Below are 20,571 nucleotides of genomic sequence, written 5' to 3' on the forward strand. Positions count from 1 at the left end.
AAGCATGGTAGCATAAGCTTGTGAACCTGGTGCTGGAAGCAGAGGACAGGCTCCCCCGGAGCTCTTTGTCCAGTCAGCCAAGCCTAGTGTGCAAGCCCCACCCCAGTTTTCTGAGAGCCTGTCTCAAAAAGGAGCAAGGCAATGGAGCACAGGGGAGAGGGCTCTCCTAAGAAACAACACTACAGGCTCTTTTCTAGCCACTGTAATGCCCTCCACCCCCCCACTGCTGTGGATATCACTCTGCATAAATAAAATGCTGATTGGCCAGTAGCCAGGCAGGAAGTATAGGTGGGACAAGAGAGAAGAGAATTCTGGGAAGTGGAAGGCTGAGGAGAGACACTGCCAGCCACAGCCATGACAAGAGAGAGGTACGGTACCAGTAAGCCACGAGCCACGTGGCAAGGTATAGATTAATAGAAATGGGTTAATTTAAGATAGAAGAAGTAGATAACAAGAAGCTTGCCACAGCCATACAGTTTGTATGCAATACAAGTCTCTGTGTGTTTACTTGGTTGGGTCTGAGCGGCTGTGGGACTGACCGTGGGCCAGGAAGGACCAGAAAAACTCTAGCCACACTCCACCCCCACTTACACCACACATGCACACACGCACACACATCAAGAATTCAGGGCCAGTCATGGTGGGTCACACCTATAATCTCAGCACTTGGAAGGCAAAAACAGACTAGTTCAAGGCCAGCCTAATCCACACAGTAAATACTAAGCCAGATGGGCCTAAAGAAGAAGCACTGTCTCAAAAAAATAAAATAAAATCACAAATTTACTCACTAAGGCTTCCTGATTTTTGTATATTTCTTCTACTACATATTTGTACAGCATGAAGATTTTCACTCACAAATCTATTCCATCTAAGGGGCTAGAGATAGCTTATCTGTTATAGCATAGAATGCTCTTCCAGAAAATCTGGGTTTGATTCCCAACATTAGTGTGGCTGCCTCCAAAAGCAATGCACATGTACAACACATGTACATATGCAGACAATACCCATACACATACAAATAAATCTCAAATATCTTTAAAATAAAAACAGCAATATTACATAAAACAAACCACCTATTGGTAACAGATCAGATTTCACTAAAAATGATCATTACACTATACTTGAATATAAAGAACCCTTCTCCTTTTCCCATTATCCCTCCATTCCCAAATTACTGCTGGTTAACCCAGTTTTGTAAACAAACATTTAAAACATAAAATATTCTGTTTTACAATATAATGTAAAGCTTTTTTGAGGGTAACCAATTTTGACAACTCATTATTAACCAAGTATAATTCCATTACCTACATAGTTCATTTCCTTTTTAATTCTCAAGCCACTGATAATTCTCTCTTGTATTTACTTTAGTCTGTCCGTTATCTGTATGCTCCTGGTCAACTTCTGATCCTATTATCATCACCCTTTTGTGTTCTCAGTTTTAAAGAGCTGCCAAAAATTTTCAGAATGACAAGGATCTTCTCCGGTCTGAAACATATGCAATTCATTAATTTCTCCCAACATTTATCAAGTACCCAGAAGATGAAAGCTTGATTAAAACTTAGATAATGGTAAATATAAATTTTATAGAGTTTAGGGCAGTGGTTCTCAACCTCTGGGTCAAGACGCCTTGGGGAACCAAATGGCCCTTTCTTTCACAAGGGTCACATATCAAACAGTCTGCAAATCAGATACTTACGTGACAATTCATAACAGCAAAATTACAGTTATGAAGTAACAATGAAACTAATTTTGTGGGTGGGGATCACCACAACATGAGAAACTATTAAAGGGCCGCAGCATTAGGAAGTGCGAGAACCACTGGTTTAGAGTATAATAAAGACATGGGCTGAGAAGGTAGAACTTGCCTACACAAGGTAAGCCCTTGGTTTGATCACCAGCAAATGAAGAAGACAGAATTAAAGAAAGGTAAGTGGCATGTCAAGTAAAGGCCAGAACGCCTAACCTAGTTCAGGGCAGCGAGGACATGAAAGACAGTTAGAATTAGGTGGGACAGCAATACAGAGCTGGGGTGGAAAGGTAGTAAGTATAGAAAAGTCTACACAGTGAGAAGCACCTGAGCGAAAAGCTCAGCAATGATATGAGCACTTTTTAAGGAAATTGAGCTGCATCTCACAACAGGAAAGTGATATGACCAGATATATATTTAGATCTCATCATCACTCACTACAACATGAATTTGTTAAGATCACAGATCTGGGGGCTAGAGAGATAGATAGCTCAGTGGTTAAGAGCACTGACTGCTCTTCCAGATGACCCAGGTTTCAATTCCCAGCACCCATATGGCAGCTACCAACTGTCTGTAACTCCAAGATCTGACACCCACACAGAGATGCACATGCAGGCAAAATACCAATGTACATAAGATAAGACTTAATAAATTATTAAAAAAAAAAAGAAGAAAGATCACAGATCTGAAGTGGGGGACATGAAGGAGGCAACTATAAACAATTCAGGCATGATAACGGTAATTCAAAAGTAAATAAAAGACATGAAATAATAGCTAGAAATAACAAGATGTGGCAGCAGGCTAGATGAGAATAGAGAGTAGAATATATAATTCTAGCTCGAATCACTGCATATATGACACAGAGACAGGAACAGCCACAACAAGGCAAAGGTAGGTGAAGAACACTAAGTTTTGAACACATTGGACAGAGTTTATGTGTTGTGTAACAGATTTCTCTGGGATTAAAACATTCCATCCTAGGGTTGGGGATTTAGCTCAGTGGTAGAGCACTTGCCTAGCAAGCGCAAGGCTCTGGATTTGATCCTCAGCTAAGAAAAAAAAAAATCCATCCTTTAAGGAAGTCCCTTCATAAGAAAGAGCTCAAAATAGCTTAAAAGTCCCTGAAATTGACCAGATTCACTAGGCCCCTACCTGACAGAGCAAATAAACAATAAGAGCTCAGGGGAAGTCAAACTGAGCTCCTCCAGACTCAGAGAGGCAGAGCTGCAAAGACTGTCAAAGCAGAAAGTAAGAAGACTCTCAGACCACAACAGCTGCCTGAAAGAAGCAGAAACCAGCTGAGCTGCCTGGAAAGGTTTAGAGCAACTGAGGCACCTGGAAAGGACACTCTCCAACCTGTTGAGCTACCTGTGTAGGCTGTGTAGTATGCTCCAGGTTCCCATATTTGTGAGCTGTCACCTATGCCAATGTGAGCTTTGGCGATACAGCCGTCTTTCAGTCATTGTGCTCTGTAAGTAACCCCACTAAAACTCATTGGTTCACCAAGTTGGAATTTGGTGGTATCCATTCTTTGGTCTGCTGTGGGCTCCCTATCTACCATAAGTAGATTTATGTGTTGTGCCTCCCTAGGAAAAACTTTGTCACAAAACATTATGTCAGGAGATAGCTGAATATACTGATCTAAAATACAGACTTTAGATTAGAAATGGATACTAGAGAACAAACAAGGTAATTAGCAAAGCCGGTGTGCAAAGTGCCCAAAACAAAAAGGGCACTGAAGTTAGTAACAGAAAAACTAAGAAAATACCATGAAGGGAGTTAGACTGGAGGATAAATTATTAAACTGTAGACTAGAGTAAAGGTGAAGAAACCATGTTTAATCTTGGCTAATGGCTAAATGGTGGTCTAAACATGAAGAAAGAATCTGAAATGACTTGCTCCTTACAGGAACAGCAGCCACTGTTCTGATACTATAAGAACTTTCCACACATGCTTACACAGGCACACACACTAACAGATGTAATTCCCCTCTATGTAGAATAGTTATTTTAAAGTACACATGAACTCAGGACTAATTCTGAGTTATATCTAATAACAGAACTCTATAGTAAGGTATGTGACTATGGCTAAACTCCAATTCTAGAGACCGACATACAATTTTTAAATCATATACTTATCCTCTCCATCTGAAGTCATAAATTTATGTATGAATAAATCCAATTTTCTTTTTTTAATGATTTATCTATATTTAAGTGCACTGGTGTTTTGCCCACATGTACATTTGGGTGAGGATGTCAGATCCCCTAGAACTGGAGTTACCAACAGGTGTGAGCTACCATGAGGGTGCTGGGAATTGAATTTGGATCCTTTAAAAGAACAGCCAGTACTCTTAACAACTGAGCCATTTCTATAGCCTGAATAAATCCAATTTTCTTGCTACAGATTCAACAATCAATATACCTTACTACATATTCCCTCTAAAAGTAGTTAACTTTCTGTATTCAGAGTATCAGCCATTTTATGAATTACAAGAAAAAAATTACTTCATTTTACTAATATACTTCAATACTATCAATTTCTCTCTCCTGTACTTTCAGCCACTCCATCATACATTCTACCAAGCTATTTTTCCTATATTATCAATCTGAATACATTATCACCCTACAAGAAACAAACAACAAAAACCTGCCTTGCTCATGCCCACAAAATGAAGTGTAAACTCTTTATTCTGGCAAAAATAAGGGAATGTGAGACATTCAACTATTGTGCCATCTTATCTTCAAACTGTGCACAAAAGCCTCAACTTTCAGGGCTGCTGAGATGGTTCACACACATGGTTTGAATGAGAAACAGCCCCCGTTAGCCCAGCTGGACCCATCTGAACACTTGGTCCCCAGTGGACGGCACTGTTTGGAGAGGTGGTACAACACAGCTGGAGGAAGTGTATCGCTGGGAGCACCTGATCCACTTCCAGCCGCCCTCTCTGGTTTGTGCTCGTGGCTGGAGATGTGATCTCTCAGTTTCCTACTTTTGCTGCCAGGCCTGCTACCACACTTCCCTGCCATGATGGGTTCTTACCCCTCTAGAACCATATATGAAAATGAAGTTCAAGGCCAGCCTGGTCTACAGAGCGAGGTCCACGAAAGGCACAAAGCTACACAGAGAAACCCTGTCTTGAAAAAAACAACAACAAAAAAAAAGACAGAAAGAAAGAAAGAAAATGAACTCTTTCTTTCGTGAAGCTGCTTCAGATCATGGTATCAAAAGTAACTAACACAGGGATTATGGCACTTGACACCAATCTTGACAACAATGAATATTCCATACACATTAATTTTCCTATAATTGGTTTTTTTTTTTTTAAGATTTATTTATTTATTATGTATACAGCGTTCTGTGTGCATGTACACCCGCAGACCAGAAGAGGGCAGCAGACCTTATTACAGATGGTTGTGAGCCACCATGTGGGTGCTGGGAACTGAACTCAGGACTTCTGGAAGAACAAAGCAGTGCTCTTAACCTCTGAGCCATCTCTCCAGCCCCCCTATAATCGTTTTTAAAAGTATTTTTTGCATGAGTGCATGGCGGGGGGGGGGGACCCCACAGGGGTGCCAGAAAGAGACAATGGATCCCCTGGAACTGGAGTTACAGGCTGTTGCGAGCCACACAGTGTGAGTGTTGGGAACTGAACTTAGATTCTCTTCAAGAGTATCAAGTGCTCTTAACCACTGAGCCATCTCTCAGGCTCCCCATCCTCAATAATGCCTTTCCCCATCATCTCCATTTATCTAAAACCAACTGGTCTTCCAAAGCCCAGTTTTCTGACTGGCAAATAATTTCACAGCACCATCTATGGGTCCAGTTAAAGACCTACAACAAAATTAATACCATTTACTTAGTAATTTAGAGCTAGAACTCTGAAACCAGTTATCTGCAAGTCTGAAACCTAGACTTACATATTCATTTTATATTTACAATTTACAGATATCTACATGTATCTATAAAAGATATAAAATTACAGGTAAAATGCTGACTACAGTTCTATAAATGTTGGTTCCTGGATGACGGTCATTCTATTCTCAAATTCATAATCTAGCTCAAGTTGTACCTAACAAAATACTGTATCAATTCATGACCTATCACAAAAACGTTTGACAGAACTTACTAGTTCTCATACGTCCATTATCTTCAAACAGGAAAATTTAATGGGAGTCAATATTTACCACCTTTTTTTTTTCTAGACAGGGTTTCTCTGTGTAGCCCTGGCTGTCCTGGAACTCACTCTGTAGACCAGGCTGGCCTCGAACTCAGAGATCTGCCCACTTCTGCCTTCCATGTGCTGAGATGAAAGGCATATGCCACCAAGCATGGTCATATTTGCTATCTTTTTAATTTACTTTTTACTTATTTATTCATGTATATGAGTGCTGAAGGTCTGCACAACAGAAGAGAGCATCAGATTCCATTATAGGTGGTTCTCAGTCATCATGTGGTTGCTGAGAATTGAATTTAAAACCTCTGGAAGAGCACCCAGTGCTCTTAACCACTGAGCTACCTCTCCAGCCCTGTATCTGTTGTCTTTCAGATATAATATTCACTAGTAATTCCGCAAGAAAACAATAGTAGAGCAACTATTTTCCAGAATATTGCTCAACATAACAAACCAATTAAAGTGGCTCTGAATTAAATACCTATTAAAGAAGTAAAGTTGAAGCAATATAATGGTAATACACAAAATTATTATATTGCTTTATTTTCTCCATATTACATTTTTCACTATAAAATGTTAAATATTTCTTTCACTCTATAGTTCAAGAACATAACATGTACAACATAAGGATCAGGATATATTCAAAAATAAAAGTGGTTGAAGTTACAAATTAGTTTAGTGGATAAGACACTTTTTTTTCTCTACTATACACAAGATTTTGTAAGATATTTCATAACTATTACTTTTATTCTACCAAGAAATATGAACTTTTATTTTTCCATATCCTATTTTAAACAGTTCATTTTTAATCTGAAAGGTTTAATTCACTAAGGAAGGCAGAAAGCTGAGATTTATTATCAACTTAAGGCCTCTGAAACATTCATTTCTTTCAAAAAGCTAGTATAGGGTTGTCAAGGTGGCTCACTAGGTAAAGGCCTTCCCACCAAGCCCAGCAACAATACTGGGACCTACACAGGGAGGGAATAATGGGCTCCTTCCTGAAAGCTGTCCTCTGCCACACGGTGTGGCACATGCATACACATCTCCACACATACACAAAATAAATAAATGCTGTTTTACTTTTTAAACAAAAGCTAAAGCATAGCAACATTTTCTATGAATGTACATATGGCATTTCTAGAAACCAGAAAGTCATACGCATGTCAGATTCCAGCTATCAATGCACTCAGTGAAGCTAAAGGCTTCAATGCATTCAAGAGAGAAGGTTGGGAATTCTCATCCCTTAGCAATTTCTACAATGAAAACAAACAGAAAAGAATGGCAATAGATGGCTCAGTGGTTAAGAGCACTGGCTGCTTTTTCAGAGGACTCAGATTCAATTTCCTCACAGTGGCTCCTGGCTGTCTGTAACTCCAGTTCCAGAGATCTACACCCTCTTCTGGCGTTGGGTATCAAGCACACACATGGTGCACAGACATACGTGCAGACAAAACAGCCATAAATATTAAATAGATAAAAGAATAAATTTTAAGAGTACACTAAGCCCCTAGATTTTGATAAACAATGTCTACAAAATACCAGGCTCACATCATTCCAGCAACCACCCTGTGAAAGGTAACATCATTTGTAAGAAAATGAATGAAGCAAGTCGCAAGAAGACAAATAAAACAGTACACACGTGTGGCTCCTGGATTTGCACATAAAGCTATGAATGCACAGATGACATGAGAGTGGAAATAAAACTGTCTGAGGGAAAGGGACTAATGGAAGGGAGAGAGCGGGTCAAGAAAAGGGAGGAGAGCGCGAGCATAGAGTGGTCTGGCCGGGCGGCGCATGCCTTTAATCCCAGCACTCGGGAGGCAGAGGCAGGTGGACCTCTGTGAATTCGAGGCCAGCCTGGTCTCCAAAGCAAAGGCGCAAAGCTACACAGAAACCCTGTCTCCAAAAACCAAAAAAAAAAAAAAAAAAAAAAAAAAAAAAAAAAGTGGTCTGTTCGACACATAGCACACTTGGACAAAAACATCACACTACTGTCTAAACACATGCATGTATAAAGATTCAAAAAGAATTAGATACTTGACCAATGGTATACAAAAAGGAACAAATCAAATATAATGCCAAAATTCAGTATTTCCTCTAAAAATATACTTAGTCGTCACCACAATGTAAGGCGTAACTGTCAATGTGACTGAATCTAGAGAATGGTTTTATGAGGGAAAAATAAGAAGTGCAAATGGGAGACTCGAAACCAAGTAAACCTGGTGGCCTTCTAGGAAGAAAAGAAACCAGTCTCTCCCTCCCTGTCCCCACACAAAGCAAACACCTGAGAAAGGCCATGTGAATACACACAGTTGAGAAAGCAGGCATCCGCAGACAAGGAAAGTGGCCCTTCCAGAACTGAACAGTGTCAGAACACTAATCTCAGGCTTCCAGCTTACACAACTGTGAAGAAATTAACTTCTGCATGCTAGGCCACCTTGTCTAAGTGAGGAAGCCATTCTGTCCATCATCTGGCCCAAAAGAGACAAAAATGAAGTTTAGTCTGAAGAAGCAGAGAGTGATTAACCCAGAAAAAAACAAAACATATAAAAACATGAGCTCAGTCAGTAAACCCTGTCCATACATGCTCAGGAGCTTTCGATGAATCTTGGTAAATCTCTCTTAAATGTGAAAGAACCACTAAAAATAATAACAGATTTGAGTGCAGCCTCCAAATAAATGGGACCAAAACAAACAGGAAAAAAAGATTAGTAGAACCAAAAGCAAGGCAGGAAACAGAATATTTCAAAGAAACTATAATCAGCATCCTTGAAAAAATAACAGAGATGCTGAGCCCATTTAAAAAAAAAAAAGATACTGCAATATAGGAACAAAAACACAAGGGCTCACGCTTTCCTTTAAAGCTGAAACTGTCAAAAATCAATGAAAGGGCTGCCATACCTCAAAATAGAAAAGACAACGTTTTAGAGATCAGTTTCTATGAACACCAACATCAGAAGGCAGACGATAACAGAACGCCATCTTCAAACTTCCCAGGGCAAGTGGCTTGAGAAAAAACCTCTCAACAGATAAGCAGCCAAGTGTGGGGGTAAAAATAAAACCCAAAAAGTACAGTTTCACATATTCCTTACACTGCTGCCAGTAGACAAAAATGAAAATAGGAGGGTAAACTAAAAGGCAGGGATCCAGAAAAAGGAACACAGCAGCAATGGAAGGACCTGCAGGGAGTCGTGAGTTCAAGTCCCAGGGTGGACAGCTTTATGCAGCTGCCTTCAAGAGGAAGCAAGCCGGACTAAACCAGGAAGAAGGTACAAAAGGGATTGTCATTTATCTGGCAGATTTAGCCACATGGAAAATTATACTAAGAAGCATGTTAGAGAGCTGCTGGGGGGTACAGAAAGACTTTACTAGAAGCACGGGGGAGGGGAGCGCAGAAAATACAATAGGTTACCCCAAAACACAATCTTAGTAAACTATTACCTCTCAGCAGTGCCAATCATAATGACGAAATGGGACTAAAAGGACGGCTCAATGAGTAAGAAAGCTTGCTGCTCACCCATGAGGGCTTGAGTTCAAATTCCCAGCACCTAAGTAAGAGGCCAGGGATGGCTGACTGTGACTGTCACCCCTGCACCGGGGACAAAGACAGGTAGATGTCTAGAGCACTCTGGCCTGTCAGCTTAGCTACAGACAAGTGTTCCAGGGCAGTGAGAGAACCTAATCACAGGCAGTAAGGCAGAGAGCAATAGAAAACACCCAGATTCTTGTTCTGGCCTCTGCATGGGCATGCACCACACATACAACACACACTACACATCACCAAACTACACATACACAGAAGGAAATACTCCACTACTGGGATGTGTGAAAGCGCATGACACCTTCAGTACACCATTTTCACTTTCCACTTTCTTTTAAGAGTCTCACTAGACGGTGGCACACTCCTTTAATCCCCAAGGAGGCGGATCTCTGGGGAGTTCAAGGCCAGCCTGGTCTACAGAGTGAGGTCCAAAAACCCTGTCTCAAAAAAACCAAACTCTCAGGAGGAAGATCACAGCTGGTTCCAGGTCAGTCTGAACTACACTCTTTCATTTCAATCCTAAAAAGTTCTGCATAATAGCCCCCAGCAGCAGCAGCCTGGTAGATGGCCACTTGAGCTCTGCACTCCAGGTGCCCAGACTAGCAACTACTTATTCGAATCTGCTCATTTATCCCTCTGAGCTTTAAAGGTGAGTTAGGACTAATCCACCTTTAATTTGTTGTATGGTTAAGAAAAATAATAGCCATGCTTCAGACTCAACAGTTACTAAATGATGTCTCAGGTTGTTTTGAGTACACATTTATTTTATCTGAATATTTTCTGTTAGGTAAATGTAGTTATCATATAGCCAGGTATGATAGATGCCCACACACAACATAAAAGGGCTCTAACCAATTGTAGTGGCTCACACCTGTAATCCCAGCAGTAAAGAGGCTGAGGCCAGCCTGTTGTACATGGTAGTTGGCCAGCCAGAGCTACAAAGGGATACTGTCACAAAACACAACAAACAAAAACAGATAAACAACAAAAAAGCAATTCTAAGGATTTTTAAAACCCCTATGTAAATACAGGAGCAGTGTTTAATACAGATACAGAACTGACATCTATTTTTCTTTGGAGACAGAGTTTCTCTGCGTAGCTTTAGCTGTCCTGGTACTCTCTGTAGACCAGCCTGGCCTCTATCTCAGAGATCAACTTGCCTCTGCCTCCTGAGTGCTGGAATTAAAGGTGTGCATCACCACTGCCCAGCAAAATCTATTTTTCTTAAATGTCTTTATAACTAATTGCTGGTACTAACTCTGTTAAATCAAGGAGCTATGGAAAATCAAGGGGTTAATGAACTAGTACTGCCAACTTAGAGAGTCATTAAAAAGTATATACTTCAAGCAACAATCACTTCATCATCCATTTATTAAGATTTATAGAAAGGGCACAGAAAAATACACTGCATTATAAACAAGTACTTGTATACTTGCAACAACACCTATGAAACAAATATATCTAAAATGGTGTTTCTTTGCTATCACTTTTTTGTTAAAGTGGAACCCAGATTCAGTTAAATTCAAACTCTACAGCCCACCAAAACACTGAAAAGCTATCTTTTGTCTTAATTTTTTTTCTCAATAAGATTCTACCCAAAAAATTAATTATTTAAAGTTAATACTAAAGATCTAGCTACATGTGATGGCCCACACCTTTAATACCAGCTGGTGGATCTCTGTGATTTCAAGGTTAGCCTGGTCTACAGAGTGAGTTCCAGGACAACCAAGGCTACACAGAGAAACCCTATCTCCCCCCCCCCCCCCCAAAAAAAAAAACCCACAGAAAAAGAGGAGAAAGAAAACAGTTACTATCTAATCATCCCACATAGGTCATGGGAAAATATCTTTCTCACATCGTAATGTAAAAACTATCACTTCTTATACTTTAATAGGTACCTCACAAGAGAAGGGGCTTAGGTTTGGGGGTTACTACATTTCTTTATAGGGGCACACTTGTGTCACAGAGGGTAGAGGTCAGAGGACACCTTGTGGGAAGCTGGTTCTCTCCATCCTGTGAGTCCCGAGGACTGAACCCAGATGGTCATGCTACACAGCAAGTGCCTGACCCATCTCAACAGTCCCCCAATGAAGGATTTTAGACATTATCCTTTAATAGCCACTTCACCATAATGGTCAAATATTAATACTATATGTGTACACACACACACACCACATTTTAAGTCAATACTGTTTCTTAAAGTATTTCTTTTCACCATTGAAATACTCCAACAATGGAGTTCTGGTCGGCAGAGAATTCGTGAAAAGCAAATGGGAAGCATACACAAGTAAGAATGATTCCGAACTGCATATGGATGGACTATGAAGCATTTTGTAACTTAAATTTTATATTTAACCACTACAACACAGAGATTTAAAATACTAACCACCTAAAACCCCTGGGCAGAAGGAAAGTAAATTTCATCCTCAAAACATTGCTGAGGCAGCACTCTAAAAATCGGGAGCAGCGTTACACTGTTGCGCCGGAACAAGAGTACGGGTCCATTTGCTTGGTTTAGATGTAGAAATTCACAGTCATGTGCAGCATTCTTTTAAACTGTGAATAGTGAACACTTCTATTCAGACAATTTCTCTTGATCTAAAGCTACCATTAGATCAACAAGGCTAAACTGCTTGGCATTCACTCGCATTCCAAAACAAAACAGAATACTTCACAACACTGTGTGACAATGACAATTTATATAACCTCGTGATCACATAAAGATCTACTTTCCAACCCGTCCACTTTATATTAGTCAGATCTCTACATATTCACAGATAACTAAGGACCCCTTATTTTAAAGAAATACTGAAAACTATACTAGCTCGTATTACAAAATAATACTGAAAAAGGACATGTAAGAAAATTTCCCATTTCTTATGCAGAAACACTTTGCAGACTTGATTTGGCAAAAAAAAAAAAAAAAAAAAGGCAAAGCATTTGATTTTGCTGCAGGGAAAAAAACAAAAACAGAATATGGCTGAATGCTTCTGAAGAGTAGTGTTTAAAACAGGACCACTCAAGCTCGAAAGGTGAAAGTGTGCGCCTTGGAAACCGCACACTTGGTGCCCTGCGCACTACCTCATTTCCCTAATAGGGCTTCCAGCGTACGCCAATACACCCACCACCCACTGTTTTCTTCTTTGGGGGGCAGGATCTGAGACTGCGTCGCAACTGTGAATCCCTGCGCTCACGTCCGATCCCCTTGGCAATCTTAAAGACCTGTTCTATCTGCCTACCCAATACACCCAGGAGGAGTCCTCCAGACCCACTCCGACGTCCCGCAGCGCCCGACCTGGGAGACCCGACAAGGAGAGCCCGAGCTCCGGCCATCCCCTCCCCCGCGGCACCCACCTCGCGGCGGCGGCCTGGCCTCCCCGTTCTCATCGCGGGCGGCGCCGCCGAGGCCGTGCCTGCGCTTCTCCCTGCCGCGCTTCTCCTTGGGTCTGCGCGGCTTGGCGGCGGCCGGCGGGGCGGCGGGCGGGAGCAGGACGTGGTGAGGCTGGGCGTGCAGCAGCGAGGGGGCGACCAGCAGTCTGCGCGCCACCGGCGGAGCCGAGGAAGCGGGGGCTGAGGAGGCGCTCGGGCTGGCGGACAGAGAGAAGCAGCTGCGGGCGGAGGCCGGGGAGGCGGCGGCGGGCAGAGCCGCGAAGCTCCACGCCGTCGGGCTGCCGTAGCTCTGAGGCGGCGGGGCGGCGGGCGGCTGCAGCTGCCTGCCGTTCCCGCCGCTGCCCCCTTCTCCGTTCACTCTCCGCGGCGCCTTCTTCTCCTCAGTCCGAACCTTCTTGGCGGACACAGAACCCGGTGGCTCCCGCGAGGCGGGCTGGAGCTTGCCGAATGCTTCCTTCTCGGAGAGGACAGCCAAGGCGCCGTAAGCGGGGTTCGGCGGCTCCGCCATTTTGCGATCCTGTTGTATTTACTCTCGTCCGCTCCCCGGCGCGGGGCACGGGGCGGGGTCCCTAGGCCCCGGCCGAGCTTCCATTGGGCGCGCTAAACTGAGGGATCCTTGAACTCACCAATCAAAAGCGCGGACATGAGCCGTCGGGGCGGGACTACCGAGCGGGCCTTCTTCGGAGGTCAGAGGTCCTTTCGGCGCGGCTGGTGGTGGAGTTACTGAGAAAGGAGAGAGCTCGCCAGTCGCCCGAGGGAACGCGGGTGCCGCGGGAAGAGCCCCTAAATCTGCCAGGACCGAGGTAGCGCTGGTGTTCGCCTCAAAGTCTTTGCCTTACTTGTACCGCTTTCTCTTTCTACCATGAGGTGGCTTGGGTCCCTTCTTGCACGTTCTGAAAACCGGGTTCCGGCGTCGTTCATCTCGCAGAAAATTTGTCGAGAATTCGATTGACTGGAAAGACTAAAATAGTGCAAAGATGCCTTATTTTAACTCACGTCGTAAACGTTAGTGCTTCAAAAGAGAGTTTCCTGCAGAGCCGGGAGCGTGAAGACAAAAATCACCCACTATTTGGTGAACTTGAGTGCTAAAGGTTTTAATTTTAATTGTACTTTAACTCGCCAACAAAAATCCGTTAGCGATGTTTATAGGTGTTTGAAAAATCAAGTTAGATTTCTTTATTTCAGAGTTATCAGTATGATATTTTGCCAAGCACGTGCTTTGACTTTTATCTCAAAAGATTTGGAATTTGGGGGTATGGGTTACAACACAGTTGAAGCCATCGTAGAGCATGCCTTTAACTCTTAGATACTGTTATGAAACCAGAATCTCAAGAGGCTGGATGTAAAGATAATAAGTAGTCAAATTAGACCACCAGGGAAAAGAAATTTTATGATTCCTAAGAACAGTACCTGTTACTTTCTGCAAACAGTTTTTAGAGTTACCTTTCAAAAATAGTCTATTGACCTCAGGGAATTGGAATACTTTGTTATTTTGTTACCTTTCTTTTCCGCTCATCCCCACTTAGGAATTTTTAATGTTGTTTATAAATACATTTTTTAGCTTGTCTGGTTTGGGTTTTTTTGAGTCATAGTCTGTCTATGTGCCCTAGCTACCCAGAAGCTCTGTGTAGCCTAGCCTGGCTCAAACTCACAGACAGCTGCCTGCCTTGGCTGTCCGGATCTGTCCCTGCACCTCATCCCCCAGTGCTGGGATTAAAGGTGTCCACCACTAAGCCCAGCCTCATTTTTTAGTTTTTAGAACAAGATTGTTAACATAAAGAGTATTTCCCGAAGCTAGACCCAGAAAGACAATTTCGCATATTTTCTCTAATGTGTGAAATCTAGATTTGAATCTGCAGATAGATAGATATAGATACACCCACACATTTGACACAAGAGTAGAAGAGGAGATGGCAATAAGGCATTGAGGGAAAAAAGAAAGGTGCCTCCTGTTCTCTTTCATGGGAATGAATACATGGCATGGAAGCAGAGAGGGGGCCATCAACAAAGGAGATGAGAGGATATTATATGTATGAAAATGCCATGATGAAATTGTGAATTCCAAATAAAATGAAGACTGTTCACTTCTGTAGATTATCTGATTTGGGCATTCATAACAAACTTAAGTTCTATGAACAGTATCAGTTGGTCTAATGATCTTTTTAAAATTCAGTTTTCCATTTTCTCTCTTTTAGAAAACATTTGCTTGTGCAGTGGGGGTGAATGTCTAGAAAGGGAATGACTGTTTTGCTGTGGATATCGCTCTGTATAAATAAAATGCTGTTTGGCCAGTGGCCAGGCAGGAAGTATAGGCAGGACAAGAGAGAAGAGAATTCTGGGAAGTAAAGGCTGGGGTGGAGATATACTGCCAGCCACCACCATGACAAGGAAGATGTAAGGTACTGGTAAGCTACGAGCTACGTGGCAAAGTATAGATTAATAGAGATGGGTTAACTTAAGATAGAAGAAGTAGATAACAAGAAGCCTGCCATGGCCATACAGTTTCTAAACAATGTAAGTTTCTGTGTGTTTACTTGGTTGGTTCTGAGCATCAATGGGCCTGGCGGGTGAGAGAGATTTGTCCTGACTGTGGGCCAGGCAGGAAAACTCTAACTACACTGTTTAATGATCTACTAACTAGATATACAACTATATATGTATGCATCTCAAATATTAAGTATCAAAATATGTAGTTCCTCGCAGTGAGAGCAGGTGCTGAAATGTGCTGGCAGTCTTTGTCTTCATTAACGGGACATAGTGAGAGAGACAGGGCTGGCAATCACCTGCTCACCAGCTTGCTGATACTAGCCAGGCCACTGCCATTGTCTTATTCATTAAATGAGTAGATTTGACTGCATGGTTACTATCTGTCATTTTCAAGATACGCAAAATCACACTGAAACCATTGCAATTAAAGTAATTTCTCCTAAGACATCGTGATGCAGTCCTGTGATCCTAGCATTTGAGAAGTGGAAGCAGGAGGACCAGAAGTCCAAGGTCATCTTCAACTAACAACACAGTGAGTTCAAGGCCAGCCTGGGCTACATGAATACCTGTCTAAAGTAACATAAATTTTTAAATATTTTCTTTATTTTTATTGTATTCCAATGTTTGCCTACAGTTATATATGTGATCACATATATGCCTGATGCCTATGGAAACCAGAAAAGAGCATAGAATTTCCTGGAATTTTTTAAGGTTTATTTATTTATTTATTTATTTTACAGTGTTCTGTCTACAGGCCAGAAGAGGGCACCGGATCTCATTACAGATGGTTGTGAGCCACCGTGTGGTTTCTCATAATTGAACTCAGGACCCCTGGAAGAGCCAGTGCTCTTAACTTCTGAGCCATCTCTGCAGCCCCAAGAATTCCCTAGAATTTGAGTTATAGACAGTTGTGAACTGCCTTACTTGGAAACAAATCCATGTCCTCTACAAGAGCAACAGATGCGCTTAACCCATTGGCCATCTCTCTAACCCCTAAAATAATTTTTGTAGCTACTAACCCTAAAAAGAAGAGTGCCTTTTTATCAGTTGATGTCATGCCAGGAAATTTGTACATTAACATTAAGTACACTGTGTGTGAAGTTATTCTTTCTTGCCCCATAATACACTTCTAACATACCTGCTTTTAAACTTAAAATCTGAGCAAGAATATGGTTGTGGAGGCCCATGCACCTTATAAATCAAAATAACAAATTCGAGTAAAATAGTGTGGTGGTTTGAATGAGTTTTCCAGTCAGGGAAACTGTTTGGGAAGGATTAGGAGGTGTGGCCTCGTTAGAACAGGTGTACCATTGGGGTGGGCTTTGAGGTTTCAAAAGCTCATGCCAGGCTCTGTGTCTCTGCCTGCTGCCTGTGGATCAAGATGTAAAGCTCTCAACTACTGCTCCAGCACCATGCCTGTCTGTTTCCTGTCCTGATAATAGTGGACTAATGCTCTGAAACTGTAAGCAAGCCCCCAATTAAATGTTTCCTTTTAAAAAATTTCCTAGTGTTGATATCTCTTCACAGCAATAGAACAGTAATTAAAACAAATCTGTTCTGCCACTTTGGACAAAGTGACTTCTAGGGTGTTCTGGAAAGCCAAATTTAAATTTAGAATTTTCAAAGTTCCCAAATGATTCCATTCTGACCTGACTCTCTACCCACTATACCAAAAAAAAAAAAAAAAAGCCATGCATATACATGATGTGTTTAAGAGAAAATAGTGAGATAATAAACAGCTCAGTGTGCCCCAGGATCTGGGCAATGTGGAAGATACTAGGTTCCCAGGTTTCTTGACCTCATGGTTCCCTTGCCCTTTACAATAGGAAAACAGCTGGGTAGACAGAACCCTAAGGACAGTATTGTGCTATAAAACATGCTCAATTATAACTAAGTCCAAGGATAGTAGGCAGTAAAACACGGCCTCTATAACCAGCTGCCTCCTTTCAGCTGTATCACACCTGATAATGCTTGACTGGAAAAGGATTTCTACCACTCTCATCAGCTCTTCTTGGTTTAATTTTGTGTGTGTGTGTGTGTGTCTACATGTGCATGCAAGCCAGAGAACAACCCCAGGTGTTGGTCCTTGGATGCCATCCATCTTTTCTTTTTTGACAGGATCTCTCACTAGCCTGGAACTTACCAAATAGGCTTTTTTAAAAAGCAAACAATGGGCTCATCTGCCAACCACTGAACCACATCACCCGGCCTGTAAGTTTTGTTTTGATTTTAAAGATTTTTATTCGTTTCTCTCTGTATGTGCATGTAGGTGCCCATGGAGGCGAGAAAAGGGCAACAGTGTGGATGCTGGGATCTGAACTCAGGATCTGAACTCAGGTTCTCTGCAAGAGCAGCAAGTGCTCTTGCCCACTTGGCTGTCTTTCCAACCCTGTGTGACTCTGTTTTTAAATACTAAGAGATCGGAGTCCAATGTAGAAAGTAGCCGCATAGCCTTTGTTTCAACTTAGAGTATCCAAAAGTAATGTTTTAAATAAATGAAGAGTGAGTGACATTAGGGGAAAATTATTGCTTTGGACGGTTGCTTGTCACTTTAGTATCTCAAAAGGAGCTCTTTTTACAGTATTTTACAGACTTCTCAAACAGTAAATGACAGAGGCCTTCATTGTCTACATAAGGCCTTTCTTCACCTCACAGTATTTTCCCAGGCCAATCCTGAAAATGCCCATAATGTCACCTAACTGCTAACAGCTCCCCAGTTCACCTCTCAAACCCTGGCTGCCCCAGTATGCAGCTTGCCTGCCTGCCTGCCTGCCTGCCTGCCAGCGTCTTGCAGAGGTGGAGTGCTGATTTCCCACGAAGGACCTGCACTCCTCCCTTTAGCTTCTGAATTTCTTCGAGGTTGCTTGTGCTTCACTCACTCCTGGACCTGGTGATGAACTGTCAAGGCAGTGAGGGGACTACCTTTGAGTTCTTTTCACTCCTTGAAATTTAAACTGTCAAGATTGTAAACTTATGGGCCATATTTTCTCTCTTTCTTTTTTTTTTTTTTTTTTGGTTTTTCGAGACAGGGTTTCTCTGTGTAACAATCCTAGCTGTCTGAAATCATTTAGTAGACCAGGTTGGCCTCAAAATTACAGAAATCTACCTGCCTCTGCCTCCCAAGTGCTGTGATTAAAGGCATGTGCCACCACTTCCAGGCAGGCCACATTTTCACCACTAATATTATTTTACAATAAATACAAGTATAACCAGTTTGTTTGTTTGTTTGTTTTTTGACAGGTTTCCCTGTGTATCCCTGGCTGTCCTGGGGATACACGGGGCTGGCCTCAAGCCTGTCTTGTCTCTGCCTCCTGAGTTGCTGGAATTAAAGGTATTTATCTCTACCACCTAGCCAACATAACAAGTTGTGGTTTTTTTGTTTGTTTTTTTGTTGTTTTGTTTTTAATGTACATTGATATTTTGCCTGTATGTATGTCTGTGTGAGGGTGTTGGATCCTGGAGTTGCAGACCATTGTGAGCTGCCATGTGGGTGCTGGGAATTGAACCCCGCCAGTGCTCTTCACCACTGAGGCATCTCTTCAGCCTGCATAACCAGTCTCTTAACCACAGTCTTTCTTCTAGTTTGAGTATGTTCTTAAGCTTGGGAAGGAAAAAATAAGAGGAAAATAAAAGTGAGAACTGTAGATGAAGGTGCAGCCACTGTATAAAGCTTCCTTGGTGAGTCAGTAGCAACCACAAAGCAGGAAGCAGGTATAGGGCGGAGTCAGGAGAGCCCAGCAAAGGAAGGAAGTAGTAGCCATTCTTAAATGCCTCTTGTGGATTAATTTTGCACCCAGGGTTTTAATTTTATATGAAGGGACATTATATTGTTCTGATGGCTATTTCTAGAAACGGGGAGAGAAAAGAAAGCTTAACTGTTTTTCTAGTCAGTTCTCTGGGAAGAGGGATCTAGTTTAGCCAAGATACTGTGAGCAAAGCACAATATATCATGACCTCAAAACTACACATGGCAAAATGTGAAGAAAACATCTAGATCTAAGATCCAGCCCTGTACCCAGTTTGTGAGCTTGCATCCCACATATCCTTTACTTTGTTTCTGAGCAGGGAAATTCTGGATCCAGAATCATCATTAGCTCTGTAGTGACAGTCACACTGTCAGAATCTCACTGTGTTAGTAAGCTGCTTACTGGGTACCTCAGCCTATGGCAGGTGGATGTTCTGCCTCATCTGAGCTTGAAAAGGGTTTCCAAGGTTTAAAAAAAAAAAAAAAAAACTAGGATCTCACTAGTGGATCAGGTTAACCTCAGATTCAGAGATCCTCCTGCTTCTGCCTTCCAGTGCTGGCTTTAAAGGTGTATACCTGCAGGGCAGCTACCCACCAGCACCACAGCTCCCCAGAGTTTTCTTGAGTGAGAGCAGCAGGAAATATTAGATAGAAGGATTTAGATTGTGGAGATAAATAGATAGAAAATAAAGGATAGCCTCAAGAGGGCCTGGAACCTATTTCAACGGCCCTGACTGTCTCTGCCAGGGTATTTATAGAGATGCCAAGGGGTGGAGCAAAAGACCTCCTCCCCCAGCACAGCCAAGTGCAGACCATCTCAGACCCAGCACTCAGGCCCGCGGTCCTAATCATCCTCTATGCGGACCTGCTGGGTAAAGCCACGAGGAACCTGAAAACGGCTCCCACATATACCGCCACACCCAGCCTTTTCAAAGGACTATATAAGACAACTGAAATTCTGTCTGTGTTCTGACTATAAATCAGTTTTCTTTCAATGTATCTTTTCTTGCAGCAAAAAACTGTCAGGTCCCAAAAGTTTCTTTGAGATAGTCTCACTCAGTGCCTGTGGCTCCTCCCAGCACTCTCACCCCGCCCTACCCTAAACCTCTCCAGCCAGGGGCGTGGCTTCACGCCCTTCCTCTGTTTTCAGATTCCTATATAAGTTAGCCGCTTTGGCTACAGGCTCTCTTGGATCCTGGTCTTCTCTCTCTTCCTCATCCCTCCTCCCATGGCCTAGTTTGGTCTGGATCCTTCCAGATGCCTCTGGCTTTTCTCTCCCTAATCTACAATAAAGCCCTTCTCAACCATACCTAGGAGTAGTCATGTCCTCATTTTTCAAGCATACTTTGACCACCATAAGCACACATGAATGTGAATACACATTCACACACAAATGGGATAGGGGGGCTTAAAAGACCAGCTGGGCATGGTGGTATGCTCAACTATATCAGCACTCAAGAGTCAGCTGGATCTGTGTGAGTTCAAGGCCA

General features: G+C 42.3%; 1 protein-coding gene and 1 long non-coding RNA gene across 2 annotated transcripts in view; one reads left to right on the forward strand and one right to left on the reverse strand.

The window, feature by feature from the left end:
- Rsbn1l (round spermatid basic protein 1 like) overlaps positions 1–13,403 on the reverse strand; it is a 58,604-nt gene extending 45,201 nt beyond the window's left edge. Inside the window, exon 1 of the mRNA XM_036181420.1 lies at positions 12,814–13,403. Within this exon, the coding sequence (XP_036037313.1) occupies positions 12,814–13,357 (544 nt within the window). The 5' untranslated portion in view covers positions 13,358–13,403. The remainder of the gene's footprint in view (positions 1–12,813) is intronic.
- Positions 13,404–16,714: 3,311 nt separating this feature from the next.
- On the forward strand, positions 16,715–18,727 carry LOC118579771. The gene is made up of 3 exons (XR_004944502.1): positions 16,715–16,798; positions 17,455–17,547; positions 18,577–18,727. It is a non-coding gene; the product is annotated as an uncharacterized LOC118579771 (long non-coding RNA).
- Positions 18,728–20,571: the final 1,844 nt, after the last annotated feature.

The sequence above is a fragment of the Onychomys torridus genome, chromosome 3 (assembly GCF_903995425.1).
Source record: "Onychomys torridus chromosome 3, mOncTor1.1, whole genome shotgun sequence".
NCBI classification, from domain to species: domain Eukaryota; kingdom Metazoa; phylum Chordata; class Mammalia; order Rodentia; family Cricetidae; genus Onychomys; species Onychomys torridus.